The following is a 24,423-nucleotide window of genomic DNA, read 5'->3' as shown; positions in this document are numbered from 1 at the left end:
ACAGGAGGGGATTCCTGGGGAACCTATTGGATTTGGTGCCAGAGATATGCATGGTTCCGGAGGTCTACAGAATTTCAGGTTGGTCAGCAGTTTCAGGATAAACAGGAGGCTGTGTTAAGCGTGAAGATATATAGCATCCGACGGGGGGTACAGTACAAAGTGATGGAATTTGATTATCGCAAGTACCCTGAGAAGTGTACTGAATTTGGCAACGGGTACACATGGTTGATCAGGATCAGTCTCTGCCAGCGCAGGAGTATTTGGGAGGTAAAACGGTACAATGACCCTCATACTTGTCTGGCCACGTCAATCTCAAGCGATCACATGAGTCTTGATTATCATGTGATCTCGGCCTACATCATGCCAATGGTTAGAGCTGATGCATCCGTCTGTATCAAGGTACTGCTGAATACGACAGAGGCACATTTCGGGTTTAATCCGACTTATAGGAGGGTTTGGTTGGCTAAGCAGAAGGCCGTGGCAAAGATTTACGGAGACTGGGATGAGTCATACAACGAGCTACCGCGATGGGTCTTAGGTGTGCAGCTGACGATGCCTAGTAGTGTTGCAGTGTTGAGGACGAGTCCTGTTCGAGTGGGTGGGCTGGTGGATGACTCGCAAGCCTATTTTCACCGGCTTTTCTGGACATTCCCACCGTGTATAGAGGCATTCCATCATTGCAAGCCGTTGGTCAGTATTGGCGGGACGCACCTGTACGGTAAATATGGGGGTACGCTGCTCGTTGCGATTGCACAAGACGGGAACTCCAACATCCTGCCTGTTGTATTTGCACTCGTGGAGGGTGAGAATGCTGAGTCCTGGTCTTTTTTTCTATCCCATCTCCGCCAGCACGTGACCCTGCAGCCGAGTATTTTAGTGATATCAGATAGGCACAATAGTATCAAGACCGCACTTGAGGCTCCGGACGGAGGTTGGCTACCACCTGCTGCATACCGTGCATTTTGTATTCGACATGTGGTTGCAAATTTTTCCCTCACTTTTAAGGGCAAGAATGCACGGAGGCTTCTTGTGAATGCGGCATATGCGAAGACTGAGGTGGAATTCGATTACTGGTTTGATATTCTACGAAGTGAAAATCCTGCCATGTGTGACTGGGCTAACAGGATTGAGTATGCAATGTGGACTCAACATCGGGATGAGGGTAGGAGATTCGGCCATATGACGACGAATAGTACCTTGAGGCCAAAGGCCAATTGAACGTATCATATCTAGCGGGTCTGAATCCAGGAAACCGCCAGAAGATCCAAGACTGAAGCAGGTGTAACGGACCGGCTAGCTTCACTATGTGTCTGTTCACCATGCGACACATACACTGGTATAACCACGAGAGAGCAGCTGATCCCCAACTGTACTGACCTATGTCCTCAAGCCTGGCTAGGTGTGGAAGTCACCTAATGTGAATGCGAGTACCGAACTTATCACCAAATAGCTGAGTCCCCAACAGCATCATGATATAGGTCCGGGCATACCTCCTAACCGTGGGCTCATCGGCCCCCTTAGGAAGCTCGCTGAACGTATCTTAGAACCAGCTGCAGTTCACTGCAAACTTCTTGATGCAGTTTGCAAGAGGCAATACACCCAGCAGCTCCTCGAACCACACCCAAGCTGGGAGACCACCCTCGATGTACGTCTGAAAATCTGCCAAGCACCCACTAACATAATGCCCATCGATCGGCAGCCCTAACTGGTACACCACGTTCTGAAGTGTAATCGTGCACTCCCTGAACGCCAAGCTCCACGAATACACTAACTAGGGGCTCATCCAGCATAAACCATCTCTCATCCAGGCGCATACCCTGCTGCCGTCGCATACTCGAGATACATCGGTGGGGATGCATAAAAAATGATTGTCCCTCGGCTCGGAACATATTTACACAACATACTTCACTAATGCATATTGTAGAGCAGAACATACAATTTGCACTCTACCAAATTATGTTACGCGTTAAAATGGAAAATAACCTCAAATACACATCAAAGTGGGCCTAACGAGAAAATTTTTTAAAAACTTTTTCCTGAAAATGGTATACTTAATTACCATAAAAAATTTTCTTAGAGAGAGTATAATATTACGCTTAAAAAATTACTTCAATGATTACTACTCATATAAAAAAGAAAAAACTTACTCTAGATAATTTTCACCCTCCTTACTACTCATACTTTTTCATGTTTGTGTTCACTAATAAACCACTAATATAACCACTTAACAAAGGTATATACTTACTACCATTATAACATACAAAAGGTAAAAATGTAAAAAATATAAAAAATATAACACACTAAATCCTATTTTCAAAGGAAAAAATGGCACTAACCTCTTCATTGATGACACCAGCTATATGGGCGACGCCATCCAAATGATAGAGTTGGTCCGGGTCATCCCCCATCAGTTGAATATTCTGTTGAACACTTTGTTGCGGTCGTACAGAATGAGTTTTCTTTGGGATTTGGTGGGCAGGGGTTTGGGATAATGGTTCGAATGAGGTTGACTCGAACTCTATTTATAAGCCAAGCCTTTGTAATTCGAATTACTAGGGGCAGCCAAACTGAGGGTAATTCGAATCAAGTTGTTTTGAATTACCATGAGCTTCAAATCGGTGTGCTAGTTCGATACATGTTGATTCGAACTAGTGTGGATACTTATTTGTGTGTAATTTGAAAGAATGTGATTTAAATTACCATATCGAGTTTATGCGTATATAATTTGAATCAGTGTGATTTGAATTACTAAGGTCACACGTAGTTCGATTTAGGTTAATTCAAATTACTATTGCTTTGTGTAATTCAAATTGGGTTCATTCGAATTACATAGGATGCTGCTTTTGGGATATTCACATTGTTTTTTTGCTTTTGGTAGAATTGTGTAAGTTTTTTCTCCATCTGGTTTAAATACGTGTTTTGCCCTTAAACTAATTTATTGATGTTTATTATCTTAAAAGATTTTATTGGTATTTTTTTAAAGACTAATCTGTTCAAAACATAAATTTTAAGGGATTTATTTGTCATTTTATTCTAAAAATTATCTAAATTTTTTAAAAATAACTAGGCCGGACTATTTTAAGAGTTTATGCTTTTATATGAAATTAAATTTAGTAATTTTCATCAAGTTAAGAAAATGATCATATATTTTTTTATTTGAAAATAAAAAATACTAATACAAATTGAATACTCTAAACAACAAAAAGAATAAAGGGGTTATGAGAAACACTCAGTTTCCATTATCTATTTACTTATTTTTTATTAAATATTTTAAACAACTAAATTGTTTGGACTTATGATTTCTTGGATGAGGTTTTATGTAATTTTGAACTAAAAAAAATACGTAGAACAGGTGTATAAAGTAAGGATGAACGGTGGCAAAAGTGTTGCCTCTGCTGAATGCTGGCATTAATGTATTTATTTATTATTTATATAAAAGAAAATAAAACCAAAGTCATTGTAATATTGTATGTAACAAGTAACAACATATCATGGTTACTCTAATCAGCACAACTTCAACTACACTTCATCACAATCATCGCAATATATTTTTCTCCTCTGAAATCCACCACCCCATATACAATTTCCCTCTTAACACAGCGTTTCAAGAGTAACTACATTAACTCCATAAAGTGCAATGCATTCTTGGATAACATCAAAGAGTTATTGGTGGAGTTGGACTCCACACTAGGGAAGTTCCAGAATGTAACTGAAGACTTATCAAGTTTACAAAAATGGGGGTTTCTTACTTTTGCTAGTTTGTCATGGATTTACTTAACTGCAAGCCTGGTCTTCTTGTTGGAGCCGTTGATGCATACTATATGGCTCCAATTCAAATGGTTCTGGATAGCTTATTTGGAAAGAGAAATCTCAAAAGGAGTGATTTTGTGATTGGAGATAAATTAGGAGAAGGATCATTTGGTGTTGTTTATTGAGGTGTTTTGGTCCCAAGAAATGTAAATAATGTAGAACAAGAGAGGATAAAGAAGAGTGGCAATAAGGGGAGGAATGTAATAAAAAAGTTGGATGCAAAATCTAAGGACAAAGTCATTCTTAAAAAGGTATTCCTAGTTATGATAGAATACTCTGGCATAGTTTGATTCCTGTAGCCGATTTCGTCTGTGGTGTGTATGCAAGTGAAAGTTGGAATTGAAGGAGCAGAAAAATTGAGTAAATACCCATAGTAGTCCCTGAGATTCACGCAATTACCCATAGTAATCCCTAAGATCTCGATTTCTCTATTGTAGTCCTCCAGATAGAGCTCCGAGCACTCAAACTAGTCCCTGGCCATATTTCAGGTGATGACTCATCACCGGAGTGCTGACGTGGCCTCGGATTGCCACGTGGAACGTGTTCAAAACAACGTCGTTTTGGATTTGGTGCCCTTGAAAGCCAAAAACGACACCGTATAGTTGTTACTTAGTATGAAAAACAGTTTTCTCCCCCAACACAAACACTTCGTCTCTTCTTCTTCCACCCTGTGACTTCTTCTTCATCTCCCCATCAATGGCGTAGCGTTAGGGTTGTATTTGCTGGGTTTACGAAAATTTGAGAAAAGAATTCATCTGATCAGAAGTTGTTATCGCTCTTCCCTTCCCTTCCTTCACCACAAACACGAGGTTCTGACGTTGTGATCGGACTCAAGGTAACCTTCATTTTTTTTTACTCTGCATTTTGAATACAATGTTGGTTGATGATAGCATTGGTCAGTGTAGTTGAGGTTCTGGAGTTTTGGTGTCATTGTAGTGTCTAGGGTTTGAATCTTGGTTGGGGTTTGTGGGGTTGCTGTAATACCTGAATAAAACAGGGATGACACAGGGAGATGTATGAAGGTTTGGAAAAATATGTTTTCTTGTGGTGATTATTTTTCTTTTTTAATGCATGAGTAGGCTTTCAAATTCTCCTTGTATATTGTAAACATTTTAAATTTCTTGCAGATAGAGGAGAAGTTGGACATCATGTTTCATCATGGAGGTGACTTCAAAAAAAATTCAGAAAGGATTATGATATATTCTCCGGACAACAAGGCCTGTTTATTATAAGTGTTATCAGTAACTGAGTTTGTTTTCTAAATCCTAAGCGGGAACTCTGTTCTAATTTGTTATCAATGAATGTGTATTTGGCCGTACCTTCAGGGAAGATTGCTTAATATTTCTTTTGATTTAACAATGTTCTAGACCTAGAAGCCAGTTTCCATTTCAGAAATGTATACTTGACCTTCAATTCCTTCTTTTAAAAGGTTTAATTTATGTATTTAAATTATCGTTGTTGTCACTACTTTTGTTTTCTTATTATTTTGAAAACTATGATATTTGAATTGATGTAGTGAATAAATGGATATCACAATTAATTGCAATTGCCACTGAACAAATGAAGGAGAAGAATGAAAGGTATCCATTGATTTCTTTTTCAATTGCTAAATGAACCTTTGGAGTTTCTAAAAGTTTTGGCATGTAATCTTTTCATATTTGTTACAAACATGATGCAATATTTTTCCAGTTGTTCCCTGCTTCTTTACAGTTGTTAGATTTCCATGTTCTTGTTTTTCTGCATTCAGGATCAACAGTTTTCCATTCTCTAGCCAGTTGTAGCATATTACAAAAATGGGTTAATATTTTTCAAAGCTGTTGGTGCATATTTACAATCCTAAAATTGTGGTTCTTACAGAATTCGTAGAATAGGAGAACTTTTGACATATATTCGCACTTTGAAGATGTATGGATGGGAACTTATTTTTTCTGGTTGGTTGATGGAGACAAGATCTTTGGAAGTGAAACACCTAGCTGTAATGCTTTAAATTTTGATTTACATCTTTAGAAGTGAAACTGGAAAATTTTCATTGAAACCCACTGAGCTAGTGTTCAACAACGGCATAATTTAATTGATTACTATCTTATTAATTTTGATCCTCATGTTTTATCCATGTGTTTTTAGACTCGGAAGTACTTGGATGCATGGTGTGTATTCTTTTGGGCTACTACATCATGTTTCATCAGTGTTTAGGAAGAAGTTATAGAAGAAGAAGAAGAAGAGGTGAACAAGATGAAGAGGGGAAGTGTATGAGAATTTGGGGATTTAGGGTTACATATATTAGGGGGGACTAATATGGGTAAAAATTGGAACTTAGCCAGCTCAGCTAGCCGTTGGGAGCCCTCCAGCGTGGCAATCCGAGGCCACGTCAGCGCTCCGGTGATGAGTCATCACCTGAAATATGGCCAGGGACTAGTTTGAGTGCTCGGAGCTCTATCTGGAGGACTACAATAGAGAAATCGGGATCTTAGGGATTACTATGAGTAATTGCGTGAATCTCAGGTACTACTATGGGTATTTACTCCAGAAAAATTTGGTGAATGTGAGGAGTGGTTCAATTACAGAGTCTTCAGAGCAGCTCCAGAAACATGTGCTAGGTTTTTTGGAAGTTTTGTTGCTGATAAAACCAATCACTTTTCACAAAAGGTGGAAAATGACTTGTTTGGAAGTTTGAGGTGCTCTTATTTATGTTTCTGTTTGATAAAGGTTAAAATTTTGCTGTTAATCAATTTAGTTTTACCAAATTTGAAATTGAGTTGCTAAATTTGTAATCACATCTTCGTCGTTCTAAGAACAATTAACCTAACAGTGGCGTGAGATGGATGAAAATGATTTTGCAACGTTTATTGTTAAAAAGATCTAATTACAAATCTAAAATTGATGTAAGGACTCAATTGATAACTTAAAATGCAAAGATCTAATCACAATTTGAGAAAATTATAAGAATTAACAGAATAATTTGATCTTTGATAAACTATAGACGCATGCAGTTTATTTGTGACATATATATGGAAGCGTTTCAGGTGAGGCAGGTTCCTGTACTGGAAGTTCAGTACGCCAGTCGTTCACACCATTGAGATATACTGTAAATTATTTGAATGGCTCAGATAAATAGACACATAGGTACTGTGATGACTGATTTAATAAGGTGCACGATAGGACTCTAACCGCATCTATGGTTGTGAAGTTTTTAGTTGTTTGAGATGGCATTAATGCCTAAGCTCGTGTGAAGTAATGGTGCTTCCCAGTTCCCATGTAGCTGGCTTGGCAAGCTGTAGGAAAGCCAATGCAATGGGTCGTAAGCAGCATCTTATGTATTTAACTATATATATATATATATATATATATATATATATTTTGCAATTATGTTACGTATATACCAAAATCAATCACCAAAGTCAACCAGTAATATAAAACACGGGTTGGAATACAAATACACATTAAAAATAAATTAAACCAATACATATATTTATATATAAATACATTGGTGGCTAATTTTAGTGACTGATTTTGGTGTACAAATAATATTTTTGATTATGCTCTTGTATACGATATTTTCTCTTGCTTTAATATTTGGTGTGTGATAATGATCGTTGTTTTGTTTATCTTTCCTTACATAATCCTAATTATATTATTATCCTTCGAATACTATGTATATATTTTTTTCTTTTAGGTGTCGTAATGTCTCACCACCTTAAATTTACGAATATAGCGTACGGCTTTGTGTGGTAGGGTATTACAAATTTCGATGACAGAAGATGCACGAGGGACTACATTGGTGCACTTTTTTAAATTTGAAAGACTAAATTGTAGCAATTGAAAAGTCAAAGACTATTAAATTAGTACAACTCGCCAATCCTAAAGACTAAAGTGGAATTTAACTCACCTTTTATGCATTCTCGAATATTCTTATATAAAAAAATTTAGTTGTGCTAACTTTTTTTTTTATCATAAATTGATAATTAACTATATAATAGATTGATAAATCGCAAGTGGATCATTATTATTAATGTGATAATATATATAGTTATTGGTCTTTATTTATAAAAAATATCAAAGTACTTAATTATAACTTTTTGATAAATCAATCATTGTATTTGTGAAACTTTTTTTTGGACATCTAATTAGATTTTGTGTTGTAATCTCATTGTCTTAATTAATTTACAAAAATTAATTACCATTTTATTTAAAATAATGACAAAAATAATATATTTTATTTAGCATTAAGATAGAGAAATTCACTTTTAAAATAATTTTAAATAATTAAAATAGTTATTTAGTAAAATAAAATATGTTGTTTTTTTACACTTGTTCAAAATATATATTAATATTTTAAAAGTATAAATTAATTAATGTTAATTCAAATACAGAACAAGTTAAAAAATATTAATCTTGATATTTTTATATTTAAAAAATTATAAGAAGTTAAGTAATTGTTTGAATAAAAATATTTTATTAAAAATAATAACTAAGATATTCACTTGTATCATATTTAATAATATAATTAAACATAGTCAATTTCTAATTGTTGAACTCATCATTTTTTTTATTAATTTTGACCAGAGGAACATGCTTCACACAACATAAGCGGAGCCACTACAATCATAGTAACATAGCTGACCTTCGCCACACTATGGTGCCCCATTTCTAAAGCTACCTAATATTGTCTTTTCAAACCTTTGCTAGGGGCTATTGTTGTCTTTCAATTCCTCGCTACACAACAAATGAACACAATGCTACCTAATCATACCTGGCATACCCAATTTCCATAAAAGTACGATGGAATACTTGAAACGTTTCCTATATATATATATATATATATATATGTACTTTTTTTTCAAAATTTTTTGTACTCTGTACCCGTTTTCATGCAACTTAGGTATCAACTATTCTATACACTAATTGCAGGGTTATGATGTCACAGGGTGGCTGTTCTCTTACCGACTACATGACGGATTGAAACTTTCCTTCAAACTTGGACTCTGTCATGTTTCGACAAGTCTTGCAAGGGATAGACTCGTTGAAAAGAGATGCCTTGATCTTACTTTGCTTGATAAGAAGATTCATGACACAGGCATTGTTCACTGGGATATAAAGCCTGCCAACTTGGTGGTTACTAAACACGAACAAATCAAATTCATTGATTTTGGTTCAGCTACTGACCTGCAAATCGGAAAGAATTATGTTTCCAATTTTACCCCTTTGGATCCTGACTATTGTCCCCCAGAATTGTATGTGCTACCTGAAGAAACAACTAGTCTTCATCCAGAGCCAATTGCAGCTTTTCTTTCACCAATATTGTGGCAGGTTTTGTTGCTTTGTCCTATTTATGCACTCAATTTTTTAAGTTCCTTCTGTAGTGGTTTCAATTTTGAAACAGAACATTATAGTAGGTTCAACAATCATAAAATTAGCAGAAGGTTTTGCATAGACACAAGTTTAACACTTTATTTTTTAGGTAATATGGCAAACAAAGTGGACCTTGACAACTTTTATCTAAGTGTGTCTACAAATGATGTGTTAAATTTGTGTTTATACAAAAATTATTAACTAAAGAAGTGTCGGAAGAGATATGTTTAAAGAATTATACATACTAGTATTAGAATCATTAGCATATCTGAGTACATATTAATATGATACTATTGTTAATTCAACCATACAACCTTACATAAAAAAAAAAAATCAACCACACGTATAAGATGCATGTTAGAATACAAGATACAAATTGAAAATGCGTTGAAAACACATATTTATACACAAATATATGGTAATTGAATTTTAGTGTGTACATATCATTTTTGTTGTTAGTTATAGGATATTATGAATTTATTATTTTGATTTGTTCTTTACCTGTAAATACTTTGTATATTTGTCAGGATAAAACCTTTTCTTCTATTTCACCTTTTTTGTTTCTAACAACTACAATGTTAATGAGTTTATTAACAATACATGGACTCAATTAACTTCTTTGGTTAATGTTGCTATACTAGAAATATTTTCACTAGGATTTATAAACCGCACTAAGTCTGAATTCCTCATTTTCCTATAGTTTCTGAATAAGCTATAATTTCAAAATTCTAGCACCATTTACTTAATACAGTTTAAAATGTGCATGCATTGTGCTTTTTTTCTTTATCTATTGTTTCTAGATACACATGAAAGGTGCTAAGATGAACCTCTATGATTTTGGAATCCTCAATGGGACTCCGGTAGAGGTTGGGACTGAGATTCCTCGGCGAGCAGACGCTTATCGGCCGCGGCTGCTTTGAGGCATCCTTATTTTCTTCTAGGTGGTGTTCAGGCGGCTTTAGTCCTTTTAAAATTAAGCTTGAGCACAAGGTGATTTGATTAGCAATGTCATTATTGTAAGTAGTATATTTATCAAATAATTTTCTTTTTTATTCCTTTATTTTAAAAAAAAAATGATTCATATATTTCTGAATTTTGTAGAGTTTAACTGAATTCCATATTTTCCTTCCTATTGTTGTTATCCTTGTTGGATGCATATTCAGAGTTATTATAAGCTGAATTAATTACTAATTAAATTTGAATATGAAAACTCTTCTTCATGTTTGTAAATTAAAGCCTTTAAATTTTTAATGGTAATTTCACTTAAGGGTTTTAAAGGCTTATTAGGGAGTAAATTGAGGTAAAAAATTTCAATTATCATATCAAGTAACCGTTAGGTAGTTTAACTTGGCAGTAGTCAATTTACTCAGATTAGGAACTAACATGAGTCACTTGGAGGACCAAATTGAGTAAATTAAATTTTTGGACATCAAATTGAAGCGCGAATGTAACTTTGGGATTAATCTGAGTATTAATTCATTTAACTAGATAACAAAAAATTTTAAAATCTACATAATATTTGTTAGAATAATGATGATGTTCAAGTTTTATAAAATTTGGAATAAATGATAGTAATGATAAGCAATTATTATCAACAGTTAAGTCGATAAAAAATACAAATGAATATTGAATATTCCATTCATCTCAAGTGAGATTCACATCATATTTAATAAATTTACTATGCTAATTGTACATAAAAAAATTAACTATCTGCAAAAAAATATATTTTAAAATATAAAATAATTTTTAGTATGATAATAATATTTTTTTCTATAAATATAAACCATAAATGAATACAATGTGTTTACATAACATTCTTTTGGAGTGCTCCAATGCATGCAAAGATAGTGTTACATTATTTAATTCATTAAATACCATATGATATATACAAATGTACATATAAATTATTTGTTCTTGTTTTAATTTGATACAGTGAAATATATTGTATGAGATATCCTAAGTTAATATCCTAAATCCCGGTTTCAGCAATCCACGTGTCATAACCCCGGCTCATGTTGAATGAATGCATTCTCCTTTTCAACGACCGTACTTCACCGGTCTGATTTTTCATTAATTCATCCAATCAATTCATCCTCTTGAATATTGACAATGCTATTATTTTGCTGCTGGCATTTATTACCAACGTTATTGGACTTCTACTTTTGTCGATATTCTCGCTCTCATGGAAGCCATTAGTAAGAGCAAAAAAAAATTATACAACTTATAAGAAAACTAATAAACTATGAAGAACAGTAAATTATTTATTAATTATAGTAACATTATAAATACAAATGTATGCAACCGTATAAGCAATTAGTAAGATAATATATATATATATATATATATATATATATAGATGTTTTTGTACTATTTGGACGATTAAGGATATTTATATTAACTAACTGATGAATTGAATAATTAATTAGAAAATTATGTTCCCTTTATATAATATACAAGTATAAAAGGATTATATAATATTAATGTATTAATCTATACTGCATAGCTATATATTTATTTATGTATATATTTATGTATTTAAGAAGAACCACACTCACCGTATAGGAACATCACACCAGCTAAAGAAATCATTCCCTGTTTACATAGCATTTGCCAACGTTCTTTCTGCTACATTGGCACTTATCTTTTTGAGTTTTCATCCTCCGCAGCTAGCATGGAAGTTCAGCACTAAGTTGGAATCTCCCGACCAACAGGCGAACAGATTGATCATGTATTTCGCGGTGGATATTGTCGGGATGAAAACAATTCGAGCCTCTTAGCACTGCCAACGGACTTGATTTTGAAGATATTTCTTCTATCTGATGGAAAAACGATAGGAAGAGGCAGGTGTATGTCGCGTGATTGGTACAATAGGTTGAATCGTGCGGCTAACATGGTCACTCACTTAAAATCGAAAGGGGAAACGCGGCGGTCCTCCATTTGGACAACCCCCTGAAAGAGGCTGATTGTGGGTGGCTGTCTCTGTACATCTTCGAAACTCGTGTAGAGGTTCCGGTTGCTGCTCCTCTTGACTGGACGTGGTTTTTCTTGGTGGGGTCGGCCACCGGCAAGCTATGTGCTAGGTTTCCAACAAATGGTCGTTCCAGTTCCTTGATCACATGGGACCCGTTGGGTTCCTGGAGGTATGTTATTCCTGATCCAGGGTCTGACTGTTACCACTTCAACCACCGTGATGACTGGTCTGCTTATGCCTTTGTTGGCGTGGTTGGTGGTGATGATTATAAGATTCTCAGCCTCACAAAGCGTCACCTGGCAGCTGCTGGATACGACATGTAGATGTATCTTTCGAATGCGAGTCAGTGGAGTCGCGTTGTTCGGACCCCGCCAATGGTTGATAGACTGAGCAGTGGGTATGCCATTGCCAGCAACTATGTTTTTTGGGTCAATAGTGAAAGTAGATTTTGGAAGAAACTGTTAGGATTTGGTTGAATTAGTCCCACATTGCTCAGGATAGCAAATGGAGTGGGTGGCCTAGGCTATAAATATGAGGCTAAGTTCTCCATTTGTTTTTGCACCAGTCAGAAACACTTTAAGCTTGTATCTGATTTTTCTTTTCCTCTGTACTCTTTATTAGAGAGTGTTGTGAGGTGTAGTTAGATATTTTCTTTGAGAGAGTGTGGGTGTACTGGGGTGCCGGTGAGAGAAAGAAGTCTATGTGTTGTAACAATTTTCACATAGTGATATTCTCTGGTTGTCATTTGACAACGGCCGTGGTTTTTTCTCCGGTAATTGGAGTTTCCACGTTAAATTCTTGTGTTGTGATTGTGTCTATTTTATTTCTCTGTCAAAGGTGTTTTCTCAAAGGGGAATGGTGTATTATTCCCAACAAGTGGTATCAGAGCTTCGGTTTGGTGGGATTTATTCTTAGTATGCTCTGTGGTTGCAGCCTAGTCTGACCTTCCACATCAGAAAAGAATTTTGTCCTGTGGCTTGAGGTTGATCTTTGGTTGCTGTTGTTGTTGCTGGAAGGCAGTGTGACACTGTGAGAGTGCTGTTTGGAAAGGTTCTGGCTAAGGAAAGACTTGGTATTTAAGTGTGTCTATTGTGACCCACCTCTCTTTCCTGGGGACCTTTCCTAGTGCACGGTTGAGTTATACTATTCCAGTATACGGTTGCAACAATGTCAGGATATTCAAGTGCTGTGAAGCTTGAAATAGAGAAATTTGATGGAAGAATCAATTTTGGCTTGTGGCAAATACAAGTCAAGGATGTGTTGATACAATCAGGTTTGCATAAGGCGTTGAAGGAGAAGATCTCTGGTATGAAGGATGAAGAATGGGAGGAACTAGATTTGAGAGCTGCAAGTGCTATTCGCCTGTGTTTGGCTAAGAATGTTCTTGCAAATATGCAAGGAATGAAAACAGCCAAGGAACTTTGGGATAAACTCGAAGGGTTGTATCAGTCAAAGGGCATCTCAAATCGGTTGTTATTGAAGGAGTAGTTCCATAATCTACGCATGGATCACAATGTGAAAATCTCCGACCATCTTAGTGCTATCAATGGTATTGTCTCTGAATTAGAGGCAATTGGAGTGAAAATTGATGATGAAGATAAGGCACTGAGGCTTATATTGTCTCTTTCCCCTTTCTATGAGTATATCAAACCTGTTTTAATGTATGAAAAGGAAACTCTGAATTTTGAAGAAGTTGCCAGTAAGCTCATTGCTGAAGAAAGAAGAATGAAAAATGAGGGTAGCACTTCATCAGATTTGGCGCTTGTAGCTAGAAGTGACAATTATGGAAAAGGAAATCGTGGAAGGAGTGTAACATGCTGGAAATGTGGAAAGTCTGGGCATGTAAAGAGAAATTGTCCAGGTAATGTAGTTTCAGAAAAAGACTCTCAATCTGATACTTGCAATATTGCTCTCTCTATGAGAGAAGATGATGTTCTCTAGAAGACAAGAAGTATCCTCATGGTATTATCGCACTGCCATGGATAAGGATGAGTTGTGGCAATCGGGTCCACAATTGCACACGGGCATTGGTTGGCGTTGAGATGCAAGGTGTGTGGCGGAGTTAGGTCGATGGCTGAAGAACTTCCAGGAAAAGCCAATTTGGAAGTTGCACCATGAATTTTCAGCAAGGTTTCGATCTGTACCAAGGTGAAATGCTTGGAGTAGTCTAATTCCAAGTGAGTATACTTTCATGGTGGAGTATAATAGTTCTCTGAACTATGATTGTCGGTATAGACAATGGCAGCAAAGAATTGTCGGTGTTGACAATGGAAGCTGAAGATGTGTGACTATTTCAATCAAGGTGGAGATTGTTAGGATTTGGTTGAATTAGTCCCACATTGCTCAGGATAGCAAATGGAGTGGGTGGCCTAGGCTATAAATATGAGGCTAAGTTCTCCATTTGTTTTTGCACCAGTCAGAAACACTTTAAGCTTGTATCTGATTTTTCTTTTCCTCTGTACTCTTTATTAGAGAGTGTTGTGAGGTGTAGTTAGATATTTGCTTTGAGAGAGTGTGGGTGTACTGGGGTGCCGGTGAGAGAAAGAAGTCTATGTGTTGTAACAATTTTCACATAGTGATATTCTCTGGTTGTCAATTGACAACGGCCGTGGTTTTTTCTCCGGTAATTGGAGTTTCCACGTTAAATTCTTGTGTTGTGATTGTGTCTATTTTATTTCTCTGTCAAAGGTGTTTTCTCAAGGGGGAATGGTGTATTATTCCCAACAGAAACCGGTCTCTGTTGTTCGGTACGCAACGCTAGAGTCTACATGGAATGAGATAGAAATAGGTACAGGTTCATGCGTGGATCATCCTACCTTAATTGGGTACCATGATTGTGTGGATTTTGTTAGCTATGAGCGGTCCTCTGTAAGGTTCGGGGTACATGTGATGACCATCAACCTTGGACCTTCAGGTGCAATGGAGTGGGTCGGCATCTCTTTGTTGGTGATCCTAACCTGACCGATACACCATGTGTTATGTTTGGTCGTGACCTTCTCGGGATCAACCATTTTATCCGTGGTTTCGATGTACTTGAGCCGTCGCTTGATGTTGTCGTATCGGAGGTCCATTTTCGCTCTGTTGGGCTGATTGACGGAGTTGTAAGGTTTGTTGGACGTGTGAGATGGCCTGTAGTTGTTTCCATCAAGGGGTGCCTCGAGTTTTCTTTAAATGTTTGAATAACGTGTTGTGTTTTGCGCGTTGTGTTTTACGCGTTGCTTTGTTTGGACTTCTGTACCCATTAGGTGAACAAGTTAGTGGTTTGCCATTTGTCATTAGTTATTGTGGCTCCGAGTTTGATTGCATCGTGTCTCCGGTGGCTGATGCGTTCGCTATGATTGTTCTTGGCAACTTCATGTTTTATTTATGAATGCTTTATTTATAATTTATAATTTCTGCTGTGTATTTCGTGGTTATTATGTAATGTATATTAGAGAGCCCCGATGTGGCTTTCATGGTAATGAATATGGCTGGGTTGACTAGGCATCTTCTGTTGCGGTTACCATTTTTTTCTGTTCGAAATCGTTCATTTTTTTTATGCACAGCAGCTTTGTGTTGCTTTGGGCTGGTATTTTGTTCTAGGTATTTCATTAAAAAGGTATTAATTGATGCCTCATTTCTATTCCAAGCATACCCGGCCTGTTCTGCTCACGTGGGCCCAATGTGTTAACTTTGGAATTGCGGATTGGGTGAACACTGGCCCACTATGATGTTATCACGTTATCTTGGTGCTTTCATGCTTCATTAGCCCTTAAACCCTGGATTCCGCCGCCGCTCCCATCACTCAGTCGGGCTCACCAAGGTGCTTCTGTAATCGTTTCGGCAGCGATTGTTTAACCTGTTGTTTTGGATCTTGCTCCTTCGTCATGGACAACTTACTACCTTTCTTATATTTACTCAGTAATTTCTTATTCATCTCTTCTTTGGTTTTATAATTTTTGGTTTTTTATCACAATGATTTCACAAATATAACCCCCCACAGGGTTATCATGCTATGATCGCTTTGTGTTCTTTCATAAAATGCCTGCTCCGACTTGATGCATGTTAAATTGTTTTATATCTTCTTTCCAGGGCGATCCCATCGGTTGAATGTGCACACTTTCTTTGACCTGAAAGTATTCAGACCCTTGACTTTTGATCTCCCTGTGGTCCTCTACAGCTCCGGCTTATACACAGCAAGGTACATTTCAGGGATTACGTGGATATATGGATTGTTAGCAGTGTTTCGGTCGACTGTGGACTCCTCTTTGCGCAAGTACCTGGTCGTCTGTTCTTTTTAGTTATAATAATACCTTCAAATAATAGTCATCCTAAGTCTTGGCTTCTATTTCGTTGTTAATGGTATCCAGATTTAGAATACATTTTTATCTGCTACTATGCCCCGCTAATCTAACTTTACCTATTAAAGTTTAGTGATGATCTTTACACTGGTAAACAACCGATTATATATTATCAAGCGATGCCTTTAATTGTGCGCCCTTAATATTTCTATGCAAAATTGAATCTTGTGTTATCTACTGCCATGCCTATCTATTAGACCGCATTTATATTGCCCATACTCTTTTTTAATTTTGCGCCGTGTTTATATTTGACTCTAATGTGCCAGTCTCTTTTCTGCTTGGTTCCCATGTATCCCTCCATGTACCGTATTTTTCCCGGACTTGCCTTCAACTATTTTTACCCCCCAATTCATCCATGTTGGTGAATCAATGCAATTAATTTCTTTACCTGTGTTCCATACTTTCTCATTCGTGGTGTTCAACCCCTTTGAGTCTCTGGTGACAAGACGTTTTCCTACCTGGAGTAATTGAACTTAAACTTCTATCCCTGATTCAGCATTTACTGTCATTTTAATTTAATGGTATTCTATCTTCTTTCAGTCCTACTTATCTCTGGAGTAATTAAACTGGGTAATTATCACTGCTATTATTAGACTTCACCCTACTTGTTTTCTTACTGATCTCATTGGATGAGTTGCATTTATTGACTACCTGTCTATTATTCATTTTTATCGGTCTTTCTTTAAAAGGAGGGAACATTTTCCCGTTCAATTTTTTCACTTGGAGCGAGGGCTTCCTATAAAGTGATCCGTAAATTCTCCGTAATAAATTCTGATCCACGAGATTAACTCTGTTTTTGCTTTTGTTATAAATTTGATTTCTTTTATTAGATTATTATCATTATGTTATATTATTATCATTATTATTTGTATTACATGCTTAATATTGCAACTGGTTAATCCATTAAGCCATCTAAATATCTAATCATTAAATCTGATATTCTTTGTATCTGGGTTGAGGGGCCCAAATATTATTAATGACAACGGCTCGGTTCCTTGGATCTTTGAACAACATTTGCTCAATTCTTTTGTTCGGTTAATAGGTCATATTATAAATTACTTTAGTTTTTAATTTAAGTTACAATAATACTAATAATCAAAATAATCAAAATATTCATATATTTATACGCATCACTTAGGATTTATTATTGTTATTACATGTTCAATATTTATTCATGTAAATCCTTTAAGCCGTCTAATCCAATGTCTTCTTTGGTATCCGGCCCAAGGTGGTCCAAATAGTATCCCTGACCACGGGCTCGGTTCCTTAGATATTATAACAATAACAATGAGAGCATTTGCTCAATTTGTTACTTTAGTGGTTAGATAATATAATAATAATGATATAATATATAATTATAATTTTTATTTTTAAATTTAGTTTTTAGTCTTTGAATAATAATAACAATAATTATTATTATCATATTCATATTTTTATACGCACCGCTTCGTCTTTATTATAAATATGTGAATAGGTCATTCATAACCATACCCATACTCATATCCATATTACCCATATATACTAATTTAATCTCGGTCTACCTTACATCACTAACTCATCGCACAATATTCCCCACCCTCCCCTACCATTTCCCACCCTTCCGCTGTTTCCTCGGGATTTAGGATTTTATTTGTCATGCAGTCGCTATCTACAATGATTCAAAAGTTTATTTTCATCTTAGTGGACCATGGGTGAGTGACCAATATTTATCTTGCTTTCTATTTATGTTCAGACACACATGTCTATATGTGCCTTTTGTTGCATTTTCTGTTGATACACTAACCCAATATGTGAGGTCCTTTTCCGTACACAACATCTGATATTGTTAATCTTTTTGTGAAGTATGTGCCTTTGGCCATCTGCTGACTCAAGCGAAAATGGTGATCCCAATCCTGATTTCTATAGACTTCTCTTCCTTGCATTGGATCCCGTAGCCGTACATTTTTTCCTGCGTCAAAACCATCACTTATTCATATATGCTAATATGCTAATATTCAACTGAAGCCTCATCTTTTATGGACTGCAAAGCACCATGCATTTTTTTTTTTGCTTAATGGCCTCATGCGTCATTTTCCCAGCTTCTTTTAATCTATGTCATATATTTATATTTATATTCATATATTCATATTTGTATATAACACCTTATATACATGATATATATTGTGTGCATAACTGCATATACATAAATTGAAAAAGTTTTGGATCATACATATATATGTTTATATATGAAGATACTGCCACTAACGAAAAGGTCTTCATGCACGTACTTATACTTGGCTATTCTAATTTCATTATTATTCCAAGGTATGTGTTTGACATCCACAAATATGTATATATATATATATATATATATATATATATATATATATATATATATATATATATATATGCACAGCTTTTTTAGATTGTTTCTGCTCTTTATATATGTTTTTCAGAGACGAGTTGCAGTTTCCGGTCCCTTTTATCTTGCTTTTCGTCATGAACTCCGTGATTTCATGATGTTTAAGGACAACCATGGAAATGAGTTTCGCGTTATGTTAGACAAGGTTGGTAACAATGCATTTTTTTCCGAGGGATTTCGTTCCATGGTTACCGCGTACAACATCAGGCATGGGGCTTGGTTGTGCGCCTACTACCAAGGTGATGGCACTCTATGCATCTCTATAAGGAACCTTGATGGATCCCGCATTATTTATCTAAGGACACATTCTCGAAGCAACTGCACCGGTCCAACAATGAGTAGCATGAATCCGCTTCGTTCAGGCACCCTTTCTCGTGATGTGGTTCGGACTGGCAACGTTATACCTCCATTTGCCATCGGATATACTCCTCCCCCCTCTCCTGTTCGTAGCAACACCTTCGGCAGTCCACAATACCCAACCAACAGCCTTGGTTGTCCTGTGTATTTTGCCTCGACTGCTTCCCAAGCAAGTCCGGTGCACCAAGTCCACATCAGTTCGCCGAGGCGAGCACATAGTCTGCCGGTTGCACGAGCTAATGGCCACATTTAATTATCTTAACTAATTGTGTTGTGGTTTTCTGTGTCCCACAAATGTAGGTTTTTTTATCGGTGCAACGGTTAATTAAGCATTATAAGTTGCTGATGATATTTTTAGCTGCAGATCCTGGCAGCTTTTCCGAGTGGATTCGTAGTTAAAGTTGTTTTAGATCTTGCCTTGCAACCAATGATACTCCTAACCATGCCTAATCCAAGTGTCATGTTTCTGCTCTACTCTTCGCTGTTTCCTCATTTGTGCTTTGCCATGTCGTGGGTCATGTTTTGTTTCTTTTCTTTTGTTAATTTATCCCCGGCTTTGTGGTGCAGTGCGTTCGAAACCTTTGTAGTTTCACTCATCCTGATGGATAATTATGCTGTATACCCCTCATAGTCATCATTTCCATCCATGTATCTAAATCCATTACTGTCACATGTCAAGTTATCTATGTAGTACACGTAGATATGTGTATTCTTACGAATAGTAGTTTTATATTATATATTATATATTATTGTTATATTATATATTATATATATAACTTATATAAATTAAATTAATATATTCATTATTAATCATTATATTTAATATATCAATATAACTATCATAAATATAATATTGATAAATATAATTAATAATTAATTACAGATAGTATATATATCTTTTACTGTCTCAATTCTATAATATTATATCATATCTATTTATCTATTTATGGATCTTATATATATATATAGTCACTATTTATCTATTTATAGCTTCTTTTCTGTACATATACATAAGTTATAATCATTATCATTATAATAATATATTTGATATGTTATTCATATTTTAACACTCGTGTGTTATATATAATTTCTTATATATATATCTTAGGGTTAAGTACTGAAATCGTCCCTAAGGTAAGGGGCGAAAATCAAAATCGTCCCCGACCTTTTTTTGTTATTAAAATCATCCTCAACGTTACAAAACGTTATAAAATCGTCCTTTTTACCAATTTTATTTTTTTTATTACCAAACTACCCCTCATTAAAAAAATTATAAAATAAAATAAATTAAAAAGAAAGGAAAGACAGGAAACAAAAAGAAAGAAAGAACGAAACGGTGAGAGGGCTTGAGGGAGAGAGTGACTGACGGAGAGCTGAGAAGGGAAGAGAGGGAGGTCGTGTCCAGCGCCGCCGCCGCCGTGCCCAGATGCCTTGCTTGTCATCGTCGCCATCAAAGGGAAGAGGGAGAGAGAGTGCCGTCACGAATCAGAGTTGAGCCGAGAAGAGAGACAGCGCGAGAGAGGGAGTGAGCCACCGAGGGGAGCGTCACCACCGCCAGGGCCGCCGTTGAGGGGGGCTGGGGGGAGGAGGAGGGAAGGGAAGCCGCACCGCCGCCCCGTCGCACCACCGCACCGCCATTCTTCTTCTTCTTCTTCTTCTTCTTCTTCTTTAAACTGGATTTTTGTTGTAGAATTTCTGAATTTTTAGTGAAATTTCTGAGTTTTAATTGTTACTGCAATTTTGAGTTCTTGTTCCCAATTTTGCGTTGTTCTCTTTCTCTCGTTTTTTTTTCTGAAGAACATATGAGTTCTTTTTTAAATTTTTTAATTTATGTTGTTGTCAATTTTGGATCTGAAATTATAGTTGATGATTGCTGAATTGTTTAATTTAAAATTTTTGTTGATTTGTTTTTTATTGTTACTGTTGGTGTTGCTGGATTGTTGGTGGTGATGGTGTACCGATGGATTTTTGTTGATTTATTTTTTATTGTTGCTGTTGGTGTTGCTGGATTGTTGGTGTTGATTTGTTTTTGATTGTTGCTGTTGGTGTTGCTGGATTGTTGGTGGTGATGGTGTAGCGATGGATTTTTGTTGATTTGTTTTTGATTGTTGCTGTTGGTGTTGCTGGATTGTTGGTATTGATTTGTTTTTTATTGTTGCTGTTGGTGTTGCTGGATTGTTGGTGGTGATGGTGCAGCGATGGTGATGTAGATGGTGATGGTGATGGTGATGATAATGCAGAGGGTAGTGGTGAAGGTGGAGAGACTTTTAAATTTTTGTTTAAGGGCAAAATTGTCCGAAAAATTTTATTTATGGACAAAAGGACGATTTTATAACGTTTTATAACGTTGGGGATGATTTTAATAACAAAAAAAGGTCGAGGACGATTTTGATTTTCACCCAAGACCTTAGGGACGATTTCAGTACTTAACCCTATATCTTATATATTATATATTATATCATAAAGTGTAATGTATAAATTGCTATCATATTAGTTTCATATATACTAATTTTGCCTCCATCAACGTGATGATCATAATCATGAATAATTATGCGAATATAAATATATTAATCTACATAATTATAGAAATATATTTAAGTATATATACATGTATATATTCATATTATTCGTATTATTATTATTATTTGGTAGTTTATGCTTAGATGATTGCTCGTCTTCGACTTTAGTATCATTAATTTTCTGAATTTTTGTTTGGGTAGAGAAAATTTTAATCATACGAAACCTGTACTCTTGGTTTCGCAATTAATTCAGCTCAAGTCGGTTGAGGATTCATTGATTGATATTGATTATATAGATTAAAACTAAGCTAATCAATAAATTAATCTATTTATCTATATTCTATACTATTATATTATATATATTATATTCTTTGTATACTTTATTATAATATACTATTCTATACAGTGACGGATCCAGAAATTTTATAAAGAGTGGGCCAAAAACAAAAAATTAAAAGTGTCATTAAAATTCAAAATTAAAAAAAATTATATATTTTAATATTATTTTAAATTAAAGTTAATTTTTAAAAATCATTTATATCAAAGTTTTTTCATAAAATTCTAATTTTTATCCTTATTATAAAAGATATAAGTCATATAACATAAATAATATAAATTTATTTCTCTAATACTTTAATATATGTATTTAAAATAAATTAATGAATATAATATATAAGATATATTCATATTAATAAATAATTCATTTAATATATTTTGATTTTAATATTATAAAAAATAAAATTTAATCTAATTTATTTTTATGTATATATTTTATTATTACATTCAATTAGAAATTATTATAAAAACTAAAGTATTTTTATATAATAATAGATAGAAGAATTACAAAAAAGTAAAAAAATTGTTATAAAAACTAAAGTATTTTTATATAATAATAGATTGAAGAATTACAAAAAAGAAAAAAAATTGAAAGAACAAAAGAAAATAAATTTAAAATGCATGAGATGAGGTTTGAACCCATGTCTTGGAATATAAACTATCTTTCTTTAACCATTGAACTAGATTGAACTAGAAGGTGTATTGTAAAAATTCTAAATATTATATTAAATATATTTTAAGTTTTGAAAATTTAGGGGGGCCATGGCTCATGCTGGTCCCCTAAATTACTATATTACTATTACTATTACTATTACTATATAATAAACACTTCATGGCCACTTCCATTCAATTATTACATCTACTACTTTGACTTTGTCTTTCTCCTCTCCCATTTCCTTTAACCCAAAAAAGAGAACAACCCAATTCGTTCTCCTTTCAAAATTGCTTCTTTATCTCTTTGCTATCGTAGCTCATGTGCTCTCTTCCTGGATATCTTTTATCAAAAGGTGAGTTGGCTAACCATTTCTTTTCCATGTCATAGCTCTTTTCGCGATTTTCTCCGGCCAAGCAATCTCTTTTTTTTTCCCGGCCGTTTCTGACTTTTTTCCAACGAGATTGGTGATACTTTCAGGATAGTTAGTTACCCAGCCTCCCACAAACATCGTTTTAGTCTTGTTGGGTAGCTCGTGCTTGCTTGCTTGATAATGGGTATACTAATTAACACTGTTTTTGCTTTGGCACCATTCATTCGCTCAGCTTTTCTTTGTTGTTTATGACTGGAATGACTTTGTTGGCTAATGGAGACATTACTCTTCCTCGTACGCTCCGTTTATGTTTCAGGGAACATGTCTACCTTTTTCCTCTCGAGAGTTACATGCAGATGCATTATTTTTTGTGTGGACTTGTGCTTGGTGCGTCTCTCTCCTTCGTGATATAAGCGTATGCTGCAGAGATTATGATATGTGATTCATGGACAACTTATTGTAGTAACCACGAATTTTACTTTCAAGCAATGGTTGCTCTTCCCCGCATTTTTTATAGTGAATTTCGAGCTGAACTGCCATATGAGGTTAGATTTGTTGATTTCTCGGGTCGTCAATTCACCATGCTGCTCCAGAAGACTCCTTCTCTTTGTCTAATAGTGGGCAGATTGACTCAATTAATTAATGCCTTTAGCATCAAGGGAAGATGCTGGTTCTTTATGGCATATGTCGGTAATACCGAGTTCGTTATTTTTCATGTGCTAGATGCAAATGCACGTTTCCCAGATGCGGGAGTATCCTCGGACAAGCCTTTTGCTGTAGCTGAACTATTAGGGAATATTTATAATTTGGCCGCTTATTTTGTGCCCGCTTTGGGTGATGATGAGGATTTGTTGCTACCAGATTCATTCCACTCTAATTTGGCTTCAGCAATATATCCCAATGGTAATACATATACCATCCAGTTTGCATCTACCATACAAAATTTGCCCATGCTGTCATTGCTTCTGGAGATGTATTTGACTTTTGTTACTGCGTTTGCTGTAACACCTCTTGATTATCGTGCCTTCGCTTCAATGCTTGGTCATTATTCAGTTGCGTACCCTGGAGTACTACCCAGCTTGCTACCAAACTGTGAGGCTGTTGTAGTCGACAAAAAGATTACAAAATACCAAGCTGACGAATATATTCTGGTGAGAATTTAATCAGTGGTCCCGTGTTTGTGTGTTTGGTTTATATCGGTTTTTGTCCTTGATGTCTACATCTAGGTAGTCACAATCTCTTATTCATTCTTAGACGATTTTGTCTCATTTGTTTTGTAGACCCTCCCGATCAGTTTTGTTCAAAGGGCTTTCCG

General features: G+C 35.4%; 1 protein-coding gene and 1 pseudogene across 2 annotated transcripts; both read left to right on the top strand.

Annotated features, from left to right (window-relative positions):
• The first annotated feature begins 162 nt into the window (after positions 1–162).
• Positions 163–1,218, top strand: LOC110268386 (uncharacterized). The gene has a single exon (XM_021114510.1). The coding sequence runs from the start codon at positions 163–165 to the stop codon at positions 1,216–1,218; it is 1,056 nt and encodes a 351-aa protein (XP_020970169.1).
• Positions 1,219–3,491: 2,273 nt separating this feature from the next.
• On the top strand, positions 3,492–12,453 carry LOC148579452 (serine/threonine-protein kinase STN8, chloroplastic-like; annotated as a pseudogene). The gene is made up of 6 exons (XR_015885886.1): positions 3,492–4,061; positions 6,313–6,485; positions 8,735–9,117; positions 9,960–10,025; positions 11,700–11,887; positions 12,075–12,453. The product of XR_015885886.1 is annotated as a serine/threonine-protein kinase STN8, chloroplastic-like (transcript).
• Positions 12,454–24,423: the final 11,970 nt, after the last annotated feature.

The sequence above is a fragment of the Arachis ipaensis genome, chromosome B10 (genome assembly GCF_059453495.1).
Source record: "Arachis ipaensis isolate K30076 ecotype BB chromosome B10, ASM5945349v1, whole genome shotgun sequence".
Lineage (NCBI taxonomy): Eukaryota > Viridiplantae > Streptophyta > Magnoliopsida > Fabales > Fabaceae > Arachis > Arachis ipaensis.
The sequence above is the reverse complement of the archived record's forward strand: the minus strand, read 5'-3'. Positions and strand labels throughout refer to the sequence as shown.

Bases quoted from the DNA above. Each gene is read 5' to 3' on its own strand.
- LOC110268386 (XM_021114510.1), top strand. From the start codon at position 163: ATGGAATTTGATTATCGCAAGTACCCTGAGAAGTGTACTGAATTTGGC.